This window comes from Vitis riparia, chromosome 5 (assembly GCF_004353265.1).
Source record: "Vitis riparia cultivar Riparia Gloire de Montpellier isolate 1030 chromosome 5, EGFV_Vit.rip_1.0, whole genome shotgun sequence".
NCBI lineage: Eukaryota > Viridiplantae > Streptophyta > Magnoliopsida > Vitales > Vitaceae > Vitis > Vitis riparia.
The window spans coordinates 11,836,951-11,863,082 of record NC_048435.1 but is presented as its reverse complement, the minus strand read 5'-3'; the positions used below and the strand labels follow the sequence as shown (position 1 = coordinate 11,863,082).

Here is a 26,132-nt window from a genome sequence, read left to right as displayed (position 1 = left end):
TTTTGCTCCAAGGCTGGTACAAGAAGAACATCTCTAATGTACTTGGTTCCCGCTTTAGTTTGGATGCCAATTGTGCCTTTCCCTTTAACATTCACTAAATCACCATTACCCATTTTGACTTGTGAGTTGATGGTTGTATCCATGTCAAGGAAAATATTTTTGTTACCAGTCATGTGGTTTGTGCAGCCACTGTCAAGGAACCACACATTATTCTTTTGCTCAGCAGCACTTTGACAAGCATAAAACATGTTTTCATCAACCTCTTTCTCCTCAGCACAACTTGCTTGTTGATTGTTCTTAAATCTGCAATCTTTTTTAACATGCCCAAATTTTTTACAATTGAAGCATTGAGGCTTCCCTTTGAACCAACAATCTTTTTCAACATGACTACTTCTTTTACAAATATTACACTTTGAGAATGATGAGCCTTCTTCGTTAGTGAACTTTCTTCCATAGTTGAATCTTCCTCTACCTCTTCCATCTCTTCCTCTTGCTCTTCCTCGTCCAGTTCTGCCACCTCTAGATGAATCACTTCTATTTTCATTGCTTATAGGTTTCCTTTCAACATTTCTGGAGTTAAGACTTATTTTTTATTGGAATGCACTTTCTACTGATTTTTCAGAATGCCTCAACAATCTCTGTTCATAAGTTTTTAAAGACCCAAATAGCTCTTGTACACTGAGTAGTGAGAGATCTTTTGTTTCTTCAATCATAGCCACAATTGGGTCAAATTTGTTAGGTAGACTGATCAACAGTTTCTCAACAATTCTTTTATCACTAATTTCTTCACCATATGACTTCATCTGATTTACTAACTCCATAAATTTGGAAGAAAACTCATTTAGAGTTTCATTCTCCTTCATTTTCATATTTTCCAGCTCTCTTCTTAAAGCTTGAAGCTTTACTGACCGGGTTCTTTTGTCTCCTTGGAACTCCTGTTGAAGGATGTCCCGTGCTTCTTTAGCTTTTGAGGCTCTCATAATTCTTGGAAAGATGTTATTACCAACACCTTGTTGAATAAATAAGAGAGCTTTTGCATCCATTTTTTTCAATTCTTTCAACTGATCTTTTTCAACCGGAATTAGTGTAATCACTTTGTCAGGTTCATCAAAACCATTTTCAACCAAATCCCAAACATCTTGAGACATAAATAAAGTTTTCATTTTTACGCACCAAAAGTCATAATTTTCTCCTTCAAATAATGGAATAGAAGAAGGTTGAGAACTCATACTTGTAACACTTGTGCTGGCCATTGATCTACCTTCAAGTCCTTGGTCCGTCTGCTTCAAGATTGAGGGTTTCTAGCTACAGAATCTGATTGCACAGCAACATCACCAATTCAGCTGCATTGTAGGTTCGGATTTTGGTCTTCAGATTAAAAGAAACCCTAGTATCCTCTCTTTCCAAAACAGAGGAAATTTCTTAAAATTCCATACACAAGAGGCATGTTTTAAGAGATAAAAGGGCTTGAAAGAAGAAGTGGATTAGATCAGATTGGAAACAGCAAGGTGGATCGAAGATTAGATTGAGAGGTGGATTCGTGAAATGGGTTGCTCTGATACCAATTATGTTGGCTGCAGTTTCAACCTGAAACAGAGAAAGGCTATAGAAAGAAAAAATGGAAGAGTAACACTTGAGAATAGAGCTGGGAACAGAGGAGTTATGACAGTCCACAAAAAAACAGAGGACCCTTTTTCTTTCACTTTGTATTCTCGGTTCTTCACTTTTTCTGTTGTACAGTCACCAGAATTTAAACCAGATGCAAAGAGATTTAACCTGAGTAAATCTCTCCACGTGGAAGCATGACAACCACTCAAAACATAAAACAAAAAAGTTATTTTTACATATATAACCTAACACAGCATCACATTATGTTACACTTGTTATGGTCAACGGTAGGTCGAATGATTCATCAGTTATAACTACCCGAAGTAACAGCGTCTATGGGTTTGGTCAATTTCTTGAGAAATTAATTCCAAAGTTCATCCTCTTGGCAATGAGATGAAGCCAATCCCAATGCATGGAGATGGAAGCTCAAGTAGATTTCAAGAACTTTGAGATTGCTTAGTTAGGGGACCAATTGCACTATTACGATGTTTTGAACCGGGAGGCCTCAGAAGAAATCAAGAAGCTTTAGAGTTGACGCAACGAAAGCAAGAGTAGAAGAAGAAGACTTCCTGTTCTCTATGAAGTTGTGTGTAAGGGGTAAGCCTTCTGGATCTGCAGCCATACTTTTTGAGGACGGAACCGTAATAGTTTCCCCTTACTATGGAAACCTCACTCGACTCTATCAATTTGATCTACCTTATGATACTGGAAAAAGGATACACTGGGGTACAGTTCTGAATGTCATTATTGCCGTATTGACTGGTTCCATGTCTCTAGGGCAGACATCTCTTTGCATGAGTGCATTTGCTGCTGGTCAGGCCGCAGCATTCAAGATGTTTGAGACGATACATAGGAAGCCGAAGATAGATGCTTCTGACACCAAAGGGAAGATACTGGAGGACATTCAAGAAAAGATAGAGTTCAGATACAGATACATGGGGATTCAGTTCAAGTACCGGGTCGGTCACAGGGAGATTATGATCGGATCACAGCTTTGGTGGAATTGAGAAGTGGATATGGCCAAACTAATGAGAAGTCAAACAGAAGGAGAAATCTCTTCGAAGAGGCAAAGAATTTGGACATCTTGGTGAAAGACAAGAATGAAGGTACATGCATGGTTCCAAATACAACTTTTGAGGTGGGGACGTTGTGAGCAAGGACTTCTGTATTCAACATGCCAAGTCAAAACCATGTAAGGATGGACACCTAGGCTCTATAGATAAGACATCCCTGATATCAAGATCAAGACAGTTACTCAACCGGGATCCCAAAGATAAGCAGAGCCTCACAATACCATTGCCTAATCAAGAGACTATTCAAGCACCCATTCACACTGTAAGGCTACCTTTTGCATAGCCACTTATTGAGCCATGTACCACCCCCTCACACTCTCTCCCTTTGATTTCAAAATAATAATTTCCAACCCCGTTTTGAAATGGTTTTCCAACTTTTGGTTTTTAAAATGTTTTCAAGTCATCAAATTTTCCATCCTTAGGGTTTTTAGATACCAACATCTCATTTTTAATAAAATTTGGTCGCCATTTTCTTTTTGGCGAGCCACTTTTGAATTTTCTTTGATTTTCAAAATGTTTTAAAATAAGTGTGAATTTATTTTTCGTAATTCTTGGTGATAGAATTTACGAAATTAATTCATACAAAGATAAACGGGCTTTGGTGGGGGCCCAACATCAAATAAATTTTTATCAAAATAAAAGTGAATTTGAATGAAGTGTCATGCGTGTCTTTGATGATTTCGTACTTGATTTAGTGACATGTGAGCTATGTTTATGCTCTTTATTGTGCACTAACCCTCTCTCTTGATAGCGCATAGTGGCTCGCTGCTCAGGTACGCACTCATTCCCACTCTAGTTGTCTATGCATTTTCTGATTCTCACATATGCATGATTTATTTGGAGTATCCATTGATTTACTCATCCATTGCCATGATTGCTTCATTTCATTAGTAGAGACCCGACTTTAGGGACTTAGAGGGGTACTACGGTCTTTACCGTACCTTCCTGATAAGTAACCTGACCCCCGAACCCGATCCGGTTTTTCGTAGACCGCCTTTTCCAAAATAAGGAGTCACACTTATGGTTTTTCTTTCTTATTTTGTTTACCCTTTAAAAAATAAAACAAAAATAAGTGGCGACTCCAAGTCATTTTTCAAACAATAAATAAAATCAACTTTTCAAATAAAAAATCGAGCTCACCATCGAGTGAAAAACGCATTGAGCCAAAATGCGGGGTCCACAAAATGACAGTTCATCTTAGGAAGAAGATCCATCTTTTTGTAGTCATTTTTTACTAAAGTTACGGATTTACCTCACTATAATGCATGTGTAGACACACGGACTACGCCATATGGGACATGGTCATGACGTGCATGCCAATCTAACCAAGCAACTAACTAAAGCATGGTTAAAATTAACAAGGCAGTTGAACATGTATAATTAGTTTATCAACTAATTAAATACTATTGAAGCAATAATTAGCAAAGTAATGGGAATCTAGACAGGGAGCATGATGAATTGATTAAAAGCCAAATCATTATCACTATGCACTATTTAGAACCACTACGTACCAATAAATTTCTGAACATGTGGTTTAAAATAAATTTTCAAATGATAGATTTGACATGATTTTCTTATATTTGAGAAGAAGTTTTCCATTTTTAATAAGCTCATCTCATGGTGTTTGTTGAATATTATTCTTATTTTATATTTTCCACAATAAAATTAAATACAAGAAAAATATTTTTTTTAACAATTTTTTTATAGTACTTTTTTATATTCAAATATAACATAAGGTTATATTTGTTCTCAAAAGATACCAAAAAAAGAAAAAATTTAAGGAAAATGATTCTCGTATATTTGGTTTCTTTTTGAAAACATGAAAGAAAATCAAATATAATTAAAATAAATTAAAATTTTATTTATTTTTTAATTATTTAATCTTTACATGAAGAGAAGAAATATGTGAAATGAATTTGAAAGGGTAAATAAAAATGATTTATTCACTTTAAATCTAATTTTTATTTTTTTTCTTTTTACTTTTTCTTTATATTTTTTTTCCTTCGCATTTTCATTCAAAGTTTTTGGGAACCAAATACTGTTTTAAAAAAAAATAAGATGTAAAGTTAGAAGAAAAGAAAATGTAGAAAAATCAAATTTAAATTTAAGTTTAATTAATTAGTTTAGTATGGTAATTCAAATTTATTTAAATTATTTTAAATCTTTTTTTTTATAAAAATTAAATAATTTAAAATTATGTAAATTTATAACTCATTTTAATTATATTTAATTTTTATAATAAAATTAAGTATGAAATCCAAACATTTTTTTATGGAGTATTTTTCCCAATCAAATATAACCTTAATGTTACTAAATTTATCTTTTCCACAAGTTAGAAAGCTTGGACAAATCATGAAGAGGACCGTTTAAAAGATTCGATATAATAAAAAAAAAGAAAAAAAAATACATTTTCCCAACTCTTGAAAAGAATCTTGCCTTTCATTTAAAGTTTTATTTTTAGTCTTAAAACTAACCTGGAGAAATGATTAAGGAAAATATGCTACAAGCAATGAAGAAATGAAGAATGAGACATAGTCAACAAAGCTGCCCGTTATGCTCCACTATGGTTATCAGTGGAGATCATATGGCCGGGTTGTGGGTTGGTGACATCCAACACGTCATCCGGATGGCTGTGCCCCTTTGGCCACATGGTGTTTTCCACTTCCAATTATAATCTAGAATACTCCTTCACTTTACTGTAGATTTTGCATGTCCACTCAGTGTCAACAGCTATAAATAACTCCCTGTCTGCACCCACTCTCACACAAAAGCTTCTCTACTATCGCTTTTGTTTTAAACTTCATTTTTCTCAGGCTTCTTTGCTGTTTCTACATTATCATTTAACATGGCTTCGAAGTCTCTGGCTCTTGTTCTTTTTCTTATTGCAACTTTTGCTTTTGTGTCTGAGAGTAGTAGGATTGCAAGGAAGGACTTGGGTTTGGATCTTGGCGGTCTGGGAGGTGGAGTTGGAACAGGGTTGGGCGTGGGTGTGGGCTTAGGGGGTGGCAGTGGCTCGGTCTCTGGATCCGGTTCTGGATCTGGGTCTGCGTCTGGGTTGGGTTCCATCTCTGGATCTAGGTCTGGTTCCATCTCTGGGTCTAGGTCTGGGTCAGGTTCAGCCTTGGGGTCGGGATCCGGTTCAGGTTCAGGTTCAGGTTCAGGATCAGGGTCTGGTGCGGGTTCTGAAGCGGGTTCTGAAGCCGGTTCCTATGCTGGATCCAGGGCCGGGTCAGGATCTGCAAGCGGTGAAGGATCAGGATACGGGTCAGGCTATGGCAGGGGAGGTGGCAACTGAGAACATGCACTGGTGGTAATAATAGATGATTCATCATTCTGTGTGTAAATAAGTTGGTGAATCTAATAGCCTTTCTGCTGTTGTGTGCGTGTTCTCTACTGTCTTCGGTTGTTTACCGTGTGGAAGATGATGCAGATCTAAAATCTCTCATTTGTATTCCCGTTTCTTATCTTTCATTTAATAAAATAAATATTTTCTTTAGAAAAATCATTATAGACAAAATGCTTCAAGACACAAATTCCTTTCATTTTATTTGATCTGTGTGAGGTTCAAAAGAATCATAAAGAAAGGAGAGAAAAGGAGTTCTTTATGATTACTTAAAGAAATAAGTACAACACACAATAGATTCTAAATAAGTTTATAATTATATGAAAATAAAAGAAAAAAAACTAAAAAAATCATTTTTTCATATTTAATTTTATTATAAAAAATATTAAAAATAATTAAAATTTATAAAAAATTTATATATATTTTAAATTATTTAATTTTTATATAATAAAAAAAAATGGAAGAAGCATATAAAAATAAATTTATTTGTGGATGCAACACTTTTTGTATGGATGCAACACTTTTTGTATGTGGATGAAAGACGATAATTTAAAAATAAAAAATAAAAAATTAGCAAGTTCATCGTGGTGTAACGGCCTTTGCATCTTCATGATGAGTGAGCTGAATTGGTAATCCAGTAAAGTGATCAATTGATTATTTGGTCGGCACCACTTCAATGATACGTGTCTAGACTCCAGAGTTTCAGCGCTCCAACCAAATTTCCACTCGGCAGTTGCAACTTTATCAGCCACAAAACTTTGTCCATCCAGATTTCAGATGTACAAATCACCATTCCAACTCATAAAGCAAGAACCCACGTCAACCTCCACTTTTTCATTCTATTCTTAATATTCACACGTTTCTTTACTTACCAACCTCATTTTCTTTTACTATAAATAGTTGTCTCTAGCTAAAGAAATGATCAACAACATATATAGTAGATTAGAACTCACATCTTTAACTCATTCGATGGCCGGTTTGAGGTCTTTAGCTCTCGTTGCATTGCTTATTTCAAGCTTTGTTGTTCTTTCGCAGAGCCGAGTGGCAAGAAAGGACCTGGGTGTGGATCTGGGTGGGGTGGGAGTTGGCGCAGGCCTTGGATTAGGAGGGAGTGGTTCAGGCTCCGGCTCGGGCTCGGGCTCTGGGTCTAGTTCTGGGGCAGGTTCAGCTTCTTCATCAGGTTCAGGTTCAAGCTCAGAAGCAGGCTCATACGCTGGATCATATGCAGGTTCCAGGGCTGGGTCAGGATCAGGCTCTGGGTCAGGCCAAGGGCATGGTCAAGGTTCAGGTTCTGGCTCTGGATCTGGTTCTGGTCATGGTGAGGGATATGGGGAGGGCTCTGGCCAAGGAAGCGGCTCTGGTGAAGGATCAGGCCATGGCGAGGGTTATGGCTATGGTGAAGGCTCGGGACAAGGAAATTAAATGATCAAAACCAAGGAGAGAACAATAGAAGAATAAATGTTGGGAAGAAATAAGTGGATGAGACCTATGTTTATGTGACATCTTTATTAATAGAGCATGTTCTATGCAATATGTATTGACATCTTGAATATATATTACCCATATTCTTAGATATTAATTTCGAGTCTTCTACAAACTTTTTCACCTCTTGCATTTGATAACAATCAATATATTCAACAACTGTAGCAACAGATAGCAAAGAAGCTGAACTGAAAACAACAACCACTTAATTGTATCTACATTACATTTGTTATATTATGTTATGTTTAACCCTTAGTTCTTGAAACCCCGAGACACAGACAATGGATAAATAATAATAATAATAATAATAATAAATTAAATATCAGAACGATAATTCAATTTTGTTCTTACTTGCACTGGGCTAGCCTCGGAAAAAGCCATTTTTAATAAAAGAACATACTTAAAATATCATATTAAAAAAAAAAAAAAAGAAGAAGGAAAGGAATAGCCTCTTAATGTTCAATTAGTATTCGCAAATTGCTCCACTTCACATCTTTATTTTCTGATCGTTTGGACCATTTGTGAACTGTGATGCAGCTCTCCTTGTGAGCAGATGAAACAAGCTGTGCTCACGATAGTTTTTAAAAAATTGACCAACTTCATCTTTAGTGACAGCCTTTGCGTCCTCCATCTAGGCTTAGGGTGTGATGAGTGAGGATTCCTACTCCACTCAAGTGAGTGGATTATATGGTCGCCAGCACTGCAGTGATACGTGTCCAGAGCTTCAGCGCTCCAACAAAGCTCCACTCAGCAGTCGCAACGTTCTCAGCCACAAAACTTCGTCCATCCAGATTTCAGATGTACAAATCACCATTCCAATTCACAAAGCAAGAGGCCACTCCAACCTCCACTTCTTTATTCTATTCTTAATATTCACACGTTTCTTTACGTACCAACCTCATTCTCTTCGACTATAAATAGCTGTCTCTAGCCAAAGGAAAGATCAACAACGAATATAGTAGATTAGAACTCATATCTTTAGCTCATACGATGGCCGGTTTGAGGTCTTTAGCTCTCGTTGCATTGCTTGTTTCAAGCTTTGTTGTGGTTTCGCAGAGCCGAGTGGCAAGAAAGGACCTGGGTGTGGATCTGGGTGGGGTGGGAGTTGGATTGGGTGTTGGTGTAGGCCTTGGGTTAGGTGGGAGTGGTTCAGGCTCAGGCTCAGGCTCAGGCTCGGGCTCGGGCTCGGGCTCTGGAGCTAGTTCTGGAGCAGGTTCGGCTTCTTCATCAGGTTCAGGGTCCGGCTCAGGCTCAGAAGCAGGTTCATACGCCGGGTCATACGCTGGTTCCAGGGCTGGGTCAGGATCCGGAAGTAATCAAGGACGAGGATCAGGCTCTGGGTCAGGCCAAGGGCATGGTCAAGGTTCAGGTTCTGGCTCTGGATCTGGTTCTGGTCATGGTGAAGGATATGGGGAGGGCTCTGGCCGAGGAAGCGGCTCTGGTGAAGGATCAGGCCATGGCGAAGGTTATGGCTATGGTGAAGGCTCAGGGCGTGGAAACTAAATGACCAAGAACATAAAGAGTATAATAAAAGAATAAAATGGTCGTCTCTATTTGACTATGTGGAGAAGAAATAAGTAGATGAGACCTATGTGCATGTGAATAATAATCTTTATTAGGGCATGTACGTTGTAGCCATTATGTACTTCCCTTCTTTAATATTACTGCGTGTTCCTACATATTTAGAGCCGCCTGTGAGCTTTTTCACTTCTTGCATGGACTTGGTTTTCTCTATATTTCCTGTCATCACAATAAAATAAATATCACAATAAGATAAATATATTTACATTGTGAATTACACGTGCACGTCACCCCAATTAATATTATCAAGCATCATCCGCTACATGCAAAACTAAGGTAGAGTTTGATCAAATTGAAAACCAAGTACTAAAAAGACTAATTTGAGTGAAAAATTGAGTACTAAAATTTTTTAAAACGAGTCTCGAATTGAAAGTAAAGTGTGATATCATATTAAGTTTTAGTGTTAATTTATATAATATAAATAAGTGAAGTTTGAAAATGATTTGTTTATATAAATTTAAATTTACACTTGTTATTTGACATCTTTGAAAATTTAAACATTATACATAATATTGATTTGATGAAGTTTTTTTAAGTCTCCGACAGTTTAGGCTAAGACGAAATACAAGGCCTATGTGAAGTGAAATGTGATCCAAGATGCACATCAATTTTATTCAAAAATCTTATCCAATCAATAAAAAATTTCATATTCCAAATATTTAAAAGATAAAAAAGTAATAAAACTATAAAAATTTCAATATACAATTAAAAATTTCAATAATAAAAGTGTTTAAAAAGGAAAAATAAAGTCAATAAGGCGTGGCTCTCCAATACAGTGCATGTCATGGCAAATAAGGCACTATAATCAACGAGTGGTTGTGCCTTCAACCTATGCGTACTTAAGTGCGCTTTTAAAACTAGGTTTGAAACTATAAAGAAAATAAAATGTTTTTTTTTTTATCTTACAAAAATACAACACTATTTTTTAATTATCATTTATCTCAAAAATGGTAAAAATATGTAAAATATTTTTAGGTAGTTACCTTTCCATTAAAGGAAAAATTGTATCAAATTTTCATTGAATACATTATGATAACTTGAAATTAAAAGAAGAAAATTAATTAATTAAAATTTTATTTTATATAATTAATAAAGAGTTTATTTAAAAGAAACTCGATTTTATTCTTGGAAAGGATTTATTATACTTCTCATAAGTTCACTACTTTAATATAATGTTTTTCATCTTAATTAACATAATTCAATCATAAATAATAAACAAAATATATGCAGATTTATGATAAGCATAATGTATCTCGTAATTTTACCCTAAAAGTATCTCATTAATAATAAAAAAAAAGTATTGAATCATTAAATTTTCTTGATTATAGTATTTTTATTTTAATAAAAACTATTCAAAGTATTTTGAGTAATGAGAAAATGCTAACAAAAGGAAAAACATAGATTCTTAGGTGGTGTTTGTTTTTTTACTTAATTCTAAATAGAACCTTAATGTTTAATAGTGTTAAATATTAAGTTGTTTGTTTTTGTAATATTTTATTTCTATAAAGTATTAAAAAGTTGTCTGTTTTTGTAGTACTTTAATATAATGTTTTTCATCTTATTTAACATAATTCAATCATAAATAATAAATAAAATATATGCAGATTTATGATAAGCATAATGTATCTCGTAATTTTACCCTAAAAGTATCTCATTAATAATAAAAAAAGTATTGAATCATTAAATTTTCTTGATTATAATATTTTTATTTTAATAAAAACTATTTAAAGTATTTTGAGTAATGAGAAAATGCTAACAAAAGGAAAAACATAGATTATTAGGTGGTGTTTGTTTTTTTTACTTAATTCTAAATAGAACCTTAATGCTTAATAGTGTTAAATATTAAGTTGTTTGTTTTTGTAGTATTTTATTTCTATTAAGTATTAAAAAGTTGTTTGTTTTTGTAGTACTTTAATATAATGTTTTTCATCTTAATTAACATAATTCAATCATAAATAATAAATAAAATATATGCAGATTTAAGATAAGCATAATGTATCTCCTAATTTTACCCTAAAAGTATCTCATTAATAATAAAAAAAAGTATTGAATCATTAAATTTTCTTGATTATAATATTTTTATTTTAATAAAAACTATTCAAAGTATTTTGAGTAATGAGAAAATGCTAACAAAAGGAAAAACATAGATTCTTAGGTGGTGTTTGTTTTTTAACTTAATTCTAAATAGAACCTTAATGATTAATAGTGTTAAATATTAAGTTGTTTGTTTTTGTAGTATTTTATTTCTATTAAGTATTAAAAAGTTGTTTGTTTTTGTAGTACTTTAATATAATGTTTTTCATCTTAATTAACATAATTCAATCATAAATAGTAAATAAAATATATGCAGATTTATGATAAGCATAATGTATCTCGTAATTTTACCCTAAAAGTATCTCATTAATAATAAAAAAAGTATTGAATCATTAAATTTTCTTGATTATAATATTTTTATTTTAATAAAAATTATTCAAAGTATTTTGAGTAATGAGAAAATGCTAACAAAAGGAAAAACATAGATTCTTAGGTGGTGTTTGTTTTTTTACTTAATTCTAAATAGAACCTTAATACTTAATAGTGTTAAATATTAAGTTGTTTGTTTTTGTAGTATTTTATTTCTATTAAGTATTAAAAAGTTGTTTGTTTTTGTATTACTTTAATATAATGTTTTTCATCTTAATTAACATAATTCAATCATAAATAATAAATAAAATATATGCAGATTTATGATAAGCATAATGTATCTCGTAATTTTACCCTAAAAGTATCTCATTAATAATAATAAAAAGTATTGAATCATTAAATTTTCTTGATTATAATATTTTTATTTTAATAAAAACTATTCAAAGTATTTTGAGTAATGAGAAAATGCTAACAAAAGGAAAAACATAGATTCTTAGGTGGTGTTTGTTTTTTTACTTAATTCTAAATAGAACCTTAATACTTAATAGTGTTAAATATTAAATTGTTTGTTTTTGTAGTATTTTATTTCTATTAATGTATCTCGTAATTTTACCCTAAAATAATCTCATTAATAATAATAAAAAGTATTGAATCATTAAATTTTCTTGATTATAATATTTTTATTTTAATAAAAACTATTCAAAGTATTTTGAGTAATGAGAAAATGCTAACAAAAGGAAAAACATAGATTCTTAGGTGGTGTTTGTTTTTTTACTTAATTCTAAATAGAACCTTAATACTTAATAGTTTTAAATATTAAGTTGTTTGTTTTTGTAGTATTTTATTTTTATTAAGTATTAAAAAGTTGTTTGTTTTTGTAGTACTTTAATATAATGTTTTTCATCTTAATTAACATAATTCAATCATAAATAATAAATAAAATATATGCAGATTTATGATAAGCATAATGTATGTCGTAATTTTACCCTAAAAGTACCTCATTAATAATAATAAAAAGTATTGAATCATTAAATTTTCTTGATTATAATATTTTTATTTTAATAAAAACTATTTAAAGTATTTTGAGTAATGAGAAAATGCTAACAAAAGGAAAAACATAGATTCTTAGGTGGTGTTTGTTTTTTTACTTAATTCTAAATATAACCTTAATACTTAATAGTGTTAAATATTAAGTTGTTTGTTTTTGTAGTATTTTATTTCTATTAATGTATCTCGTAATTTTACCCTAAAATAATCTCATTAATAATAATAAAAAGTATTGAATCATTAAATTTTCTTGATTATAATATTTTTATTTTAATAAAAACTATTCAAAGTATTTTGAGTAATGAGAAAATGCTAACAAAAGGAAAAACATAGATTCTTAGGTGGTGTTTGTTTTTTTACTTAATTCTAAATAGAACCTTAATGCTTAATAGTGTTAAATATTAAGTTGTTTGTTTTTGTAGTATTTTATTTCTATTAAGTATTAAAAAGTTGTTTGTTTTTGTAGTACTTTAATCTAATGTTTTTCATCTTAATTAACATAATTCAATCATAAATAATAAATAAAATATATGCAGATTTAAGATAAGCATAATGTATCTCGTAATTTTACCCTAAAAGTATCTCATTAATAATAAAAAAAGTATTGAATGATTAAATTTTCTTGATTATAATATTTTTATTTTAATAAAAACTATTCAAAGTATTTTGAGTAATGAGAAAATGCTAACAAAAGAAAAAACATAGATTCTTAGGTGGTGTTTGTTTTTTTACTTAATTCTAAATAGAACCTTAATGCTTAATAGTGTTAAATATTAAGTTGTTTGTTTTTGTAGTATTTTATTTCTATTAAGTATTAAAAAGTAAAAAAAAAAAAACCTCAATATATATATATATATATATATATATATATATATGTATGTATATTTTCTATTTAGAAAAAGCTACATATTTTGGTTTTTTCTATTTAACAAAAAGTTTATAATAGGTCATGAAAAAGTAGAAAAACAAATAACCTAAATTCTGAAAACAAATTATTTTCAGAAAAAAACCAAAAAAACGTACACCACCTAAGAAAAACTATTATCCTCTATTAGGATGGGATAAAAAAATGAGATAGAATAAAAGTGTTATGAAAAAATTGAAAATATTTTTCTTGTATTTTCTTAAAAAAATAAAAAGAAAAGAAAAGTTCTCGGAAGTACCTTTTGTAAATAATTTAATTTTATTTCTCCTGGATACCAACTACAAAAGTTTTATTCACTATTTGCCTTCTTTACCTTTTTTTTTTCTTTCTAATTTATTTTTTTCCAAACTTTTCAATAACTGAATGTAATATTTTTTTAAAGTGTTTTATAATAACAAACTAAAATAAATATAGAGTAAATGAACTACAACATAAAAGAAAAAAAATCTATATAACATAAATAATTATAACAAATAAATATAATATATTATCTAATTTTTTTCATCAAAATCATTTAAAAAATATAATCATAATTTTATCTTTTTCAATAAACCTTTAATAAAAAAATAGTTTTTATAAGTAAACAAAATAGAGTTTATTTGGAATTGTAATTTTATTATATTAAATAACTAAAATAAAGGATTTTATTGTGAAAGAAATTTATTTTCAACATAAATAAATTAAAAATAGAGTTTGATTTAATAGAATTATCATAAATTAACTAAAATAGATTCTTTTTAAATTTTAATTTTATTTTATGAAGGAACTAATAATAAAAAATTTTGATTTATAAGAGGACACATTTTAGTATAAAATTATTTAATAATAGAATATTTATTTTATTTTATTATGTATTTTTCACATGTGTCCCCACTTGAACGACGAGACTCACATTTTTATTTGGTGAAAAACTCGCATTTTTATTCGGTGAAAAATTGATTGATTGATTTAATATATATATATATATATATATATATATATATATATATATATATATATATATTGCCACTTATTTTTGTTTATTTTTAAAAGGGAAAACAAAATAAGAAAGAAAACAATGTATGATTTCTTAAAAATCGAATGTGAATTTATGGATCAAATTACCTATCGAGAAGGTACGGTGGTAAGCCTAACACCCTTTTAAGTCCATATACAGAGGGTCTCTACTAAACGAATAGAAGAACTATGATAATTAATTAATTAATCATGATACAAAAAATAGAATGATATGAATAAATATGTACAAGTCATGGTAAAATCAAATTACAAGAATAGGTAGAATAAATAAAAAGAGAAAGGCATGAATCAATTTATTAAGTTAATTAAAAAATTATTTTATTAATTCAAATGTCACGACACAATTTTGAGAAATTTTGAAAGAATTTATTTACATTAAAAATACAATTTTGAGTTTATTTTAATTTATTTACTTAAAAGAATTTTGAATTTACTTTCAATAAGTGATTTGATTCAATTTTGTTTGTAAATTTTCAAGAAAGTCATTTACACTCATTGTTTTAAAAAAAAATTATTTATTTTTCTATAAAAAGATGAATTTTTACAATCTTATTTGAGAAAAGTGATTTATACAAATTATTTAAAAGAAGATTTTTATAACTTTATTTGCAAAAGGAATTTTTAATTAAAAAAAGAGACTTTTTTATGGCTTTATTTGAAAAAAATATTAAAATTCAATCCAATTTTGTTAATAATAAAAAAATTATTAATAGTAAAGTGAATTTTTACAAAATAATTTACAAGAGTATCTTTTTTTTTTTTTTTTTTGTCAAAAGGATTTATTATTTGATTTTCTTAAAAAAAAAAAAAAAGATTTATTAAATAAGAGATTTTATCTTTGTTTCATTTGAAGGAAAATTTATCAATCTTAATAGAACTTAAAAATAAATAAAATAAAATAAAATAATTTTTCCTAAAGATTTGAATTTTACAAATAAAAAAGTAAAATAAAATAAAATAAAAAAGAATTCATCCAATTTTATTTAAAGAAAACCATTTTTCATATTTAATCATGAAAGTATCCGATTTTGATTTTCCAATTTGATTTTTCAATCTGATTTTTGTTTTCTTTTAGAAGGACTTTATTTGCTTGAAAAAGAAGTTTACATTTTGACAATTTTATCTAAAAGAAAGAGAATTTGAAATATACTTACAAATCATTTAAAAGGCACATTTACCTTAAAAATAAACATCTTTCACAATTTTATTTAAGGGAAAGGGAATTTTGTTTGACTTTTTTTAAAGGGAATCTTTATTTAACTTTACTTAAAAAAAATTGTCTTTTAAAAAAAAAAAATTATCTAAAAGGGGATTTTTCCTAACTTAAAAGAAGAAGGAAAAAAAATTCTAATTTTATTTTAAAAAAAATAGTTTTGCCTTTAAGAAAAATAAATAAAATTATAAAAAGTTGGATTTTGATTTACTTTTATTAAACATAGATTTTTACAATTCCATTTATGAAACCAAACCAATTCAATTTATTTAAAAACAATTTTTTTTTTACAACTTTTATTTAGAAAATGGATTTTTAGTTATATACATATTAAAAAAAAGACTTTTTATAACCTTTATTTAGAAAATTGAATTTTAAGAATTTATTTAGAAATGACATTTCAACCAAACTTTTATGCACCAAAAAAAAAGATTTTTTTAGTTTTATTTTCAAAAACGATTTTTACAAATTCATTTACATATTCCAAAATGGTACATTCAATTGTAATTTAATATATATATATATATATATATAAGTTTTTTCTTTTTACAAATTTTAGTTAAAAGGAAATTTTAATTCAAATTTTATTGGAAAAGATTTTATAAAAAAAAAACATCTATATTCTTAAAAAAATAAAAAATGTTTCTGACTAGAAGTAATAGTTTTTCATTAGTATTAAAAATGTTTACAATAGAAAAGAAAATCTATTTTATGAAAAAATAAAAATAAAATAAAATAAAAAAACATTATTTTATTTAATAAAAATTATCTTAATTTTTTTTTATTTTAAAGAAAATGGTTTCACTTTATTTATTTTAAACAAAAGGATTTTAAGTTTACCATTTAGAAACAATGCCTCCCAAATTCATAAGCCATTACTTTAGTTTACTAAAAAATAAATAAATAAACTTTAAGACTTTATTGGAACAAAGAAAGAAAAAGAAAAATATATTTATTATTTATTATAATATCTTAAAAACATGAACCAACAAAACAACAATCCTTCATTCAAATGCCTATTACATGTGTGTGTATATATATATATATATATATATTTATTTATTTATAACAAAATAAATAAATAATAAACAAAATTTATAATAGCATAATTGCAATATATTTACAACAATTACATATCTAGAAGACAAATAATAAAAATGAACAAAACATATTCCCAAATATGTACAAAAACAGATACAAGTATATATAGAAATAAATATAAATATGTGCAGAAATAGAGGACATGAACGAAGGAATATGTACCATTTTACAATGCAATCCCAAGATCAGTAATGGTTTTCCCACAATTTCCAAAATAAAGCTTAAACATATCCAAACCTCAACCCTCACAAAACACTCATAGAAAAAATACACCAAGAGATAGCCCATCCTCTCCCCTTCTACCAAAAGAAAATCCAAAAATATATAAAAGAAGTCTCTCATCCCATCCACTCTAATCTATTGTTGCCCATACCCTGCTTCAACTACCCCAATTGCCTCCAACTAACTCTGCACTTCTCTTCCCATTCTCAGCAAACATTTCCAAAATATCAACCCAAATACAAGCAAATTTCATTAGGCCCAAATAAAATAATTTAAATGAGCAAAGCCCATATCTATTATTAACCAATCCAAAAAAATTCACCAAAAAATAAGTCCAAATTCTTTATAAATAGACAAAGCCCAAATATCACAATACTAGGCTCGAAAACAAGGATAAATAAAATAAAATAAAATAAAATAAATTACCCAAATAATTTTTTTTAAATGGTTATTGTAGAGATCAAAGGAAGATCACCTTCACTTCAAGCATCCATGGATGAGAGAGTGTGGCATGTAGTGGTAGCATGGGTGTAGTTACGCATGGAAAAAAAAAAGGTATGAAAATGGATACAAGAATGGAGGATGGAAGAGAGAAAGGGAGAGAGGGAGAAAGAAAGAGAAGAAATGACAATTATATAAAATTTGTGGTGTCGTGGTTGGAAAGGGGCATCGACATCGCAACCGTCGGTAATTTCTCATCGTCGGTGGCAGGGAGTTGATGTTGCCAGCATTGGTGGTATTGTAGATGAGAAAGAAAAATGGAAAATGAAAGATAAAGAATGAACAGAAGGGGAAATAAAGTAGGAAAATGGAGGAAAAATAAAAAAGAGTTGTGAATGGAGAAGAGAGTACTCGAAAAAAAAAAAAAAAAAAAACTAGTGTGCTAACAAAATGGGTAAGAGATAAATTAAGTATTTAGGGTTTAAAGGGGTAAATGGATGGTTAGGATATATCATAGATGGAGGGTCTAGATTCAACCTAAAAAATAATGTCAAATTTTGGGGTTTATATTTATTTATTTATTTCATAATTTTGGTTAGTTATTTTTAGACTTATTATCTTTTATTTTCAACCCAAATTCATATTCTTTAACGAATTAATCCAGACCCTTTATTTTTGTTAAATCCTAACCATCCATTCAAAATAACAACCCTAAAATTCTTATCTTCCTACCCAAAAGTGTTTCCGTTATCCCATTTTCCTCATCATTTTCTTCTTCATTCTTTTCTTCTTTATTCTTTTTTTTTCCTTTTCTTTCTTTTCTTTTCTTTTTTTCATTTTCTTATCACCACCATCTTTCACCATGATCGCCACTTTTCCATCTCTATTTGACGACAACTACTGTTACTGTGGATAACCTCTCACTACACCATCCTTCTTCACATGACTTCAAGAACATGGGTAAACACCACTTTAATTTTTATGGCTTGTATTTGTGTAATTGGATTTTGTTTGTGAGCTTGGATTTGGTGGTTCTTATTCGTAGACAACCAATAATGTTTTTTTTTTTGACTAATTTCCTCCATACAAACGACGAGCATACTTGCAACAAGGTGTGTCTAAATGGTTTTTTTGGACACACCCCTCCAAAACTTTAGTTTTCAAAAGAAACAAGCTATGGATTTTTTAAGAAACTTAGTTCATTGCTAAATTTGATGTCAGGTAGCCTTTTATTATAGTAGAACTGTAATGTTTTATGTGTCTCTTTAATGCTTTAAATGTCAATAATTGGCCTTACAAATAATGATTTTTGAGCTTGAAGTTAGGCATTTATGTTGATGTAACGGTTGAGTACATTTATTACTTGCATAATGAACATGGACGCTACCCAAATAGTCCTTTGTCTGTCTAATACCTGAACGAGAAATGGATTTATGCTTAGACTGATGCAGGGTCCCACAGTTCTCATTCTATTGATTCATGTTTATGGATATCGGACTTGAGCTCATGAATATATTGCATTTCTTTTTTAATTTAGGATATTTGGATTGGACCTATTGCATGTTGTTTATTCAACTTGGGCCTATTGTACTAGTTATTTGGATATTGAGCTTTGCTTTTACACATTTATGAGAATATATTTTGGGCTTCTATGATATTTCTTTTGGGTTTTTGTTTTGCATGGGTTGATGACTATTGCTTAGAGTGGGCAAAGCAATAAGAGAGCAATTGGGATAATTGAAGTAAAGCATGGGTAGTGGCAAGTTGGAGGGAATGACTCCCTAATTGATTGAAGACTTCCTACATATATATTTTTATATTTTTTTGGTAAAAGAGATGAGAACGACTCTTTAATTTTGGGTTCCCTTCTCTTCATGAGTTTTTTTATATTGTATTTTGTGAGGGAGTGTTTGAGATATTTTGGTTGTATTTATTTGAGCTTTGTTTGGGAAGCTATGAAAAGCTATTAGGATTACACTATAAATGTTATAACTGTTCATCTTTGTCCTCATTTTGCATGTATTTGTTTTGTTTTATTCATTACCTTGTACATATGTTATTTCATTTATTTTGATATCCCACATATTAGTATATGTTAGTTTTCTTGTTGGTCTCTCTTTTTCTTGCTTGTGTAATGAATCAAATAATAAAATGTTGTTTGAAAAAATATTTTTAATAAATCCCTTTTACAATGCAATCCCAATATCAATAATGGCTCTTCCACATCTTTCAAAATAAAAGTCAAACATATCTAAAATCTCAACCCTCACATAACACTCATAGAAAAAAATATACCAAGGGAGAGCTTGTCCTCCTCTCCTTCTACCAAAAAAATAAAAAATAAAAAAAAAATCCAAAAACATATACAAGAAATCTCTCATCTCATCTACTCCAATTTGTTGTTGCTCATACCTTGCTTCAACCACCTTAATTGCCTCCAACTAACTTTGCACCGCTCTTCCCGTTCTCAACAAACATTTCCAAAATATCAACCCAAATACAAGCAAATTCTATTAGGCCCAAATAAAATAATTTAAATGAGTAAAGCCCATATCCATTACTAACCAATCCAACAAAATTCACCAACAAACAGGCCCAAATTCCATATCAATAGACAAAGCCCAGATCTCACAATACTAAGCCCAAAAATAAGGATAAATAAATAAAATAAATTTCCCAAATGAAATAAATAAATAATGGTTATTGTGGAGATCAAAGAAATATCACTATAACTTCAAGCGTCCATGGATGAGAGAGTATGGCGTGTAGTGGTGGCATGGGTGTGGTTATGCATGGAGAAAATAAATGGGTATGAAGATGTGTACGAGAAGGGAGGATGGAAAAGAGATATCAAGAGAGAAAAAGTAAGAAAAAAGAATGACAATTGTTGAAAAATGGTGGCGTCATAACTGACAAGGGGCATCGACGTCATGACCGTTGGTGATTTCTCGTCGTCAGTGGCAGCGAGCTAAGGCTCCTAGCATTGGTGATTTTGTGGATGGGAAAGAAAAACGGAAGAGAAAAGATAAAGAATGAAGAGAATGGGAAGGAAAATAGGAAAATGAGGAAAAAAATAAAAATGGGTTGTCAATGGAGAAGAGAGAATATGAGAAAAGAAAAGAAATAGAAAAAAAAATAAGAAGAGGGAGGAAAGAGTGGATCGACAAAATGAAAGGAAGAAATGAAGATAAATGGGGTGAGAGATAAATTAGGTATTTAGGGTTTGAAAAAGTCAAACGGATAAATGGATAGTTAGGATGCATCATAAATGGAGGGTCTAGATTCAACCTAAAAAATAAGGTTAAAAATATAAAAACAAAATAAAAATAAATAAAATATAAAATATAAAATATAAAATGTAAAACAAAAGGGTTTGAAGTAAATAAAAATATGTGAGAATGGACTTAGGTCAAATTTTAGGGTTTACATTTATTTATTTATTTATTCAGAATTTTGGTTAGTCATTTTTAAGTTTATTCTCTTTTATTTTCAGCCCAATTTTCAAGCCCAAATTTATATTTTTTCAAGAATTATTCTGGGCCCTCTATTTTTGTTAAATCTTGATTATCCATTCAAAGTAACAAACCCTAAAATCCTTCTCTTCCTACCCAAAATTGTTTCTCTCATCCTTTTCCCCCCTTCATTTTCTCTTTCTTTCCTTTTTTTTTTCTTTTTTTTCTTTCGTTTTTTTGCCATTTCTTATCACTACCATCTTTCACCATGATCACCACTTTTTAATCTCTATCCGATGACGACTACTATTACTATGGATAACCTTTCACTGCACCATCCTTCTTCACACGACTTTAAGAACATGGGTAAACACTACTTTGATCTTTTATGGCTTGTATTTGTGTAATTGGATTTTGTTTGTGAGCTTGGATTTGGTGGTTCCTATTTGTACACAACCAATAATGTTTTTTTTTTTTCCGGTTAGTTTTCTCTGCGTAAACGACAAGCATACCTGCAATAAGGTGTGTCTAAATGGTTTTTTTTGGGCACATCCCTCCAAAACTTTAGTTTTTAAAAGAAACAATCTATGGGTGTTTTAGGAAACTTAGTTCATTCCTAAATTTGATGTCTAGTAGTCTTTTATTATGATAGAACTGTAATATTTTATGTGTCTCTTTAATGTTTTAAATGTCAATCACTAGTCTTGCGAATAACGACTTTTGGGCTTAAAGTCAAACGTTTATATTTATTATTACTCTTGATGTAACGATTCGGTACATTTATTACTTACATAATGAATATGGACATTGCCTCGATAGTCCTTTGTTTGTTTCATACTTGGACAAGAAATGGATTTATACTTGAATAGTAGGGTCCCACAGTTCTCATTTTATTGATTCAAGTTTATGGATATCGAACTTAGGCTCATGGATATATATTGCATTTCCTTGTTAATTTAGGATTTTTGGATTGGACCTATTGCGTGTTGTTTATTCAACTTGGGCCTATTGTTTTGGTTATTAATTTGGATATTGGGTTTTGGTTTTACACATTAATGAGAATATATTTTGGGTTTCCATGTTATTTCTTTTGGGTTTTTGTTTTGCTTGGGTTGATAACTATTGCTTAAGAGCGGGAAAAGCAATAAGAAAACTGTGGACCCACATTTTTCACATGTGCCCCCACTCGATTAACGAGACTCGCTTTTTTATCTGTGAAAAATTAATTTTGGAAAAAGTTGGAGTCGTCACTTATTTTATTTTTATTTTAAAGGGAAAATAAAACAAGAAAGAAAAACCCTAAAATGTGACTCCATAATTTTTGGAAAAGCATGTCTTTGAAAAACCCAAGTCTAGGTCTGGGGATCAAGTTACCTATTGGGAAGGTACCTCTAAAAGGTAACACCCCTCTAAGCCCTATAAAGGTCTCTACTGACTAAGTTGAGAGAAATGTGACAATTAAATGGTTGATCCTGGATACCTAAGTAAGCTAGGGGTTTTAAAAAAAAAAATAGCATGTCAAGCAAGAAAGTCTGATCATAGGAGAGAGTCAAAGTGCGTGCCTGAACGGCTTCTCAAGCGCTATCATGAAACATAAAAGTTAGTATAGAAATACATCACACAACATGTGTTTTTGTCAAAGATAATCAAACAAGCATCAAATATATATCAAGGCAATCAAACAGGATAGCAAGCATGGACATAGTATGCAATGACAATCATATTCATAGGGTTTAGAAAGTGGGTATTAGGAAACGTACCTGGATAGCATATATAACTCATAGCGTGCTTCCGTAGGACATGGAGAGGTTAGATAATAAATAATAGAGCAAAAACAAAAAAAAATAATCTTAACATGCACATCTAATTAATATATAAAAAAAATGATTGAAGTACACTAAATTTCCAGTCATCACACATGTCTTGCATAGAATTCTTAAAAAAAAAAGAGATAAATACGTTTTCAATAAGTAGCAAAGATGGTAGTAAAAAAGATTTTTTTTTTTATTTTTTATGTAGGGGTTTCACCAATTTCCCAATTGATATACACAAATCTAACCTGGAATTATCCCATTTATGTGGGACCACAAGCTTGGATTCGTGTTTGATTTAAAACCAAATTTTTTGTTAAAAACCAAGAAAAATGCAAACCGATAAAAAAAAAAAATGGTTGCATATTTGTAGACCCCCCATAAGGACAGAGAACTGGCCTTTTTTTCCATGATGAATTTTTGCTGACCATCCAGGAAACGGGGGCTGCTGTAGGCGGCCATAGGATGGGATGGAGGAGCTGCTGGTGGCGGCCAGAGAGAGACAGCTTGGAGGAGAAGCTGTCAGTGGGAAACAAGATCTCTTCGGATTTTTTTTTTTAGGCTTTCACAGGGGAACAGCAGCTGGAGGAGTGGCAGAGAGAAAAAAGAAAAAGAGGAAGAAAAGGAGGGTTTGGGGGGCTCTTCTCGGCGATTTTTTTTCTCTCTGGAAATAAAAAAGGAGGAGGTGAGGAGAAGGAAGTGATTCAAAACCAGAAAAAAAAAAAAGTGTTGGAGGACGAGGATACCTTGCTCAAGGAGAAACTTTCAGGTAAAATTTTCTGTGAACTCCATGTTTCTTCGTTATGACATTATTATGCTAACTTCTTCTGTTAATTCCGGGATGTGATTTGTTGGTCGGTTCGGATGTCATGGATTTGTTGGTTTATTTTGCGAAATTTATCCGTGTGCGGATGTGCTCTGTTTAACTCTATTCTGGTTTCCCTAACTCCTTCCATAAGCACCTGATGTATGAATTCATCCCTGAGCCTGATTACATAAAAATCATGCTTTGTTTCCTGTGGTTTCTCCCCTCTGTTTGTTGCTCTGTTCCTTGTTGGTTGTGGGAACGAGGTCATCGACGGCTAAGTTATTGAAACGGGGGAAGAGATTTTCAGGCGTGTGGAGACCACGTTGCACTCGCCCGCGACCACGCCGCCGTCTTGCTTCGGGAGTTCACCGCCGCCGCACTCGCCCACGATTACGCCGCCGCCGCACTCGCCCACGATTACGCCGCCGCCGCACTCGCCCACGATTACGCCGCCGCTGCACTCGTCCATGATGCTGCCGCTGCACTCGTCCAAGACGCCACCGCTGCACTCGTCCAGGACCACGCCGCCGCCGCTGCTCCGCTCTTCCCTGTGCTGCCATTGTCCGCGGCAGCGCCACCACTGCCATAGCTCGCAGCCGCGCCGTCGTCTTCGTTTGGAAGGGCGAGATCCGGAGTTGTCCTCGCGCCACCAAGGCTCAGGAGCCGTCCACCCCGCCTGGAGAATCCACGCCTCGGTGCTCGTGGCTGCTGCCGCCGCGAGGAGGTGGCTGCAGGTGTAGCAGCCATACGTGGGGGAGCTAGGAAGAAGATGGAGCCCAAAGCCCATTTCTAACCCCTTAGCCCATTTCCAAGGTCCAAGGCCCATTTCCCTTTTGTTTATTCCCTTCCAGGCCCATTTTTTTGAAATCCATGTTATTATTATTGGAAGCCATTTTTGAAGCCCAAGGCCTATTATTATTTTATTATTATTATCATTAACTATTATTACTATTATTATTATTATTATTATTAACCATTATTATTATTATTATTTCAATTGTTATTATTATTAATTATTATTATTATTAATCATTGTTATTATTAACTATTATTATTATTATTATTAATTGTTATTATTATTATTATTAATTATTATTATTATTAATTATTGTTATTATTAGCTATTATTATTATTATTATTTCAATCATTAACTATTATTACTATTATTATTATTATTATTATTAACCATTATTATTATTATTATTAATTATTATTATTATTAATTATTGTTATTATTAGCTATTATTATTATTATTATTTCAATTATTACTATTATTACTATTATTATTATTATTATTATTATTAACTGTTGTTATTATTATTATTAGTTATTGTTATTATTAGCTATTATTATTATTATTATTAATTATTGTTATTATTAGCTATTATTATTATTATTATCTCAATTATTATTATTACTAGCTATTATTACTATTATTATTATTATTATTATTAACGGTTATTATTATTATTATTAACTACTATTATTATTATTATTGATTATTATTACTATTATTATTATTATTATTGTTAACCATTATTATTATTATTATTTCAATTGTTATTATTATTAATTATTATCATTATTAATTATTATTATTATTAGCTATTATTATTATTATTATTTCAATTATTATTATTATTGACTATTATTACTATTATTATTATTATTAGCTATTATTATTATTATTATTATTTCAATTATTATTATTATTAACTACTATTATTATTATTATTACTATTATTACCATTATTATTATTATTATTATAAGCTAAGCCCACTTCCAATTCCTAAGCCCAAACTAAAGCCCATATCCTAAACCCTTTAAACTCCAAAGCCTATTATTATTAACCCCTTTTCACACTATTATTATTATTATTATTATTATTATTGTTATCATTATTACTATTCTTATTATTTTTATTACTATTGTTATTATTATTATTATCATTATTAACGGATATTATTATTATTATTAATGGATATTATTATTATTAATGGACATTGTTATTATTATTATTAACGGATTTTATTATTGTTATTATTAGCGAATATTATTATTATTTTAATTCCTATTATTATTATTATCGTTATTATTATTACTATTATTATTATTAATTGATATTATTATTATTATTGTTAGCGGGTATTATTATTATTATAATTATTATTAGCGGATATCACCAATATTAATTATTATTATTGCTATTATTATTATCAATTAGTATTATTATTGCCATTATTATTATTATTATCATTGTTAATTCAACTTTTTCAGATTCCATTATTATTGTTATTACCATGGTCATTATTATTATTAATTCAATTTTTCGAATCTTATTATTGTTATTATTATTATTATTATTATTATTATCATTATTATTATTTCTATTATTATTATTATTATCGTGATTGTCATTATTAGCATTATTATTATCATTATCATTAAAATCTATATTCTCGTAGTTTAACCTCCTAAAGTTCATCTCTTATTATTATTATTTCAAACTCCCAAAATCTTATTATTATTATTATCATTAATTCAAATTTTCAAAATCTTATTATTATTAATTCAATCTTTCAAAATCTTATTATTGTTATCA

At 29.9% G+C, this 26,132-nt stretch overlaps 3 protein-coding genes across 3 annotated transcripts; all 3 read left to right on the top strand.

Moving 5' to 3' along the window:
* Positions 1 to 5,443: 5,443 nt before the first annotated feature.
* LOC117914845 (glycine-rich protein 5-like) lies at positions 5,444 to 6,198 on the top strand. The gene has a single exon (XM_034830343.1). The coding sequence runs from the start codon at positions 5,527 to 5,529 to the stop codon at positions 5,974 to 5,976; it is 450 nt and encodes a 149-aa protein (XP_034686234.1). The 5' UTR covers positions 5,444 to 5,526; the 3' UTR covers positions 5,977 to 6,198.
* Positions 6,199 to 6,943: 745 nt separating this feature from the next.
* On the top strand, positions 6,944 to 7,603 carry LOC117913998 (putative glycine-rich cell wall structural protein 1). The gene has a single exon (XM_034829148.1). It carries the CDS (start codon positions 6,994 to 6,996, stop codon positions 7,444 to 7,446), a length of 453 nt encoding a protein of 150 aa, XP_034685039.1. The 5' UTR covers positions 6,944 to 6,993; the 3' UTR covers positions 7,447 to 7,603.
* Positions 7,604 to 8,441: 838 nt separating this feature from the next.
* LOC117913997 (cell wall protein IFF6-like) lies at positions 8,442 to 9,199 on the top strand. The gene has a single exon (XM_034829147.1). The coding sequence runs from the start codon at positions 8,497 to 8,499 to the stop codon at positions 9,007 to 9,009; it is 513 nt and encodes a 170-aa protein (XP_034685038.1). The 5' UTR covers positions 8,442 to 8,496; the 3' UTR covers positions 9,010 to 9,199.
* Positions 9,200 to 26,132: the final 16,933 nt, after the last annotated feature.

Coding starts and splice junctions, on each gene's coding strand:
- LOC117914845 (XM_034830343.1), top strand. CDS start 5,527: ATGGCTTCGAAGTCTCTGGCTCTTGTTCTTTTTCTTATTGCAACTTTT.
- LOC117913997 (XM_034829147.1), top strand. CDS start 8,497: ATGGCCGGTTTGAGGTCTTTAGCTCTCGTTGCATTGCTTGTTTCAAGC.
- LOC117913998 (XM_034829148.1), top strand. CDS start 6,994: ATGGCCGGTTTGAGGTCTTTAGCTCTCGTTGCATTGCTTATTTCAAGC.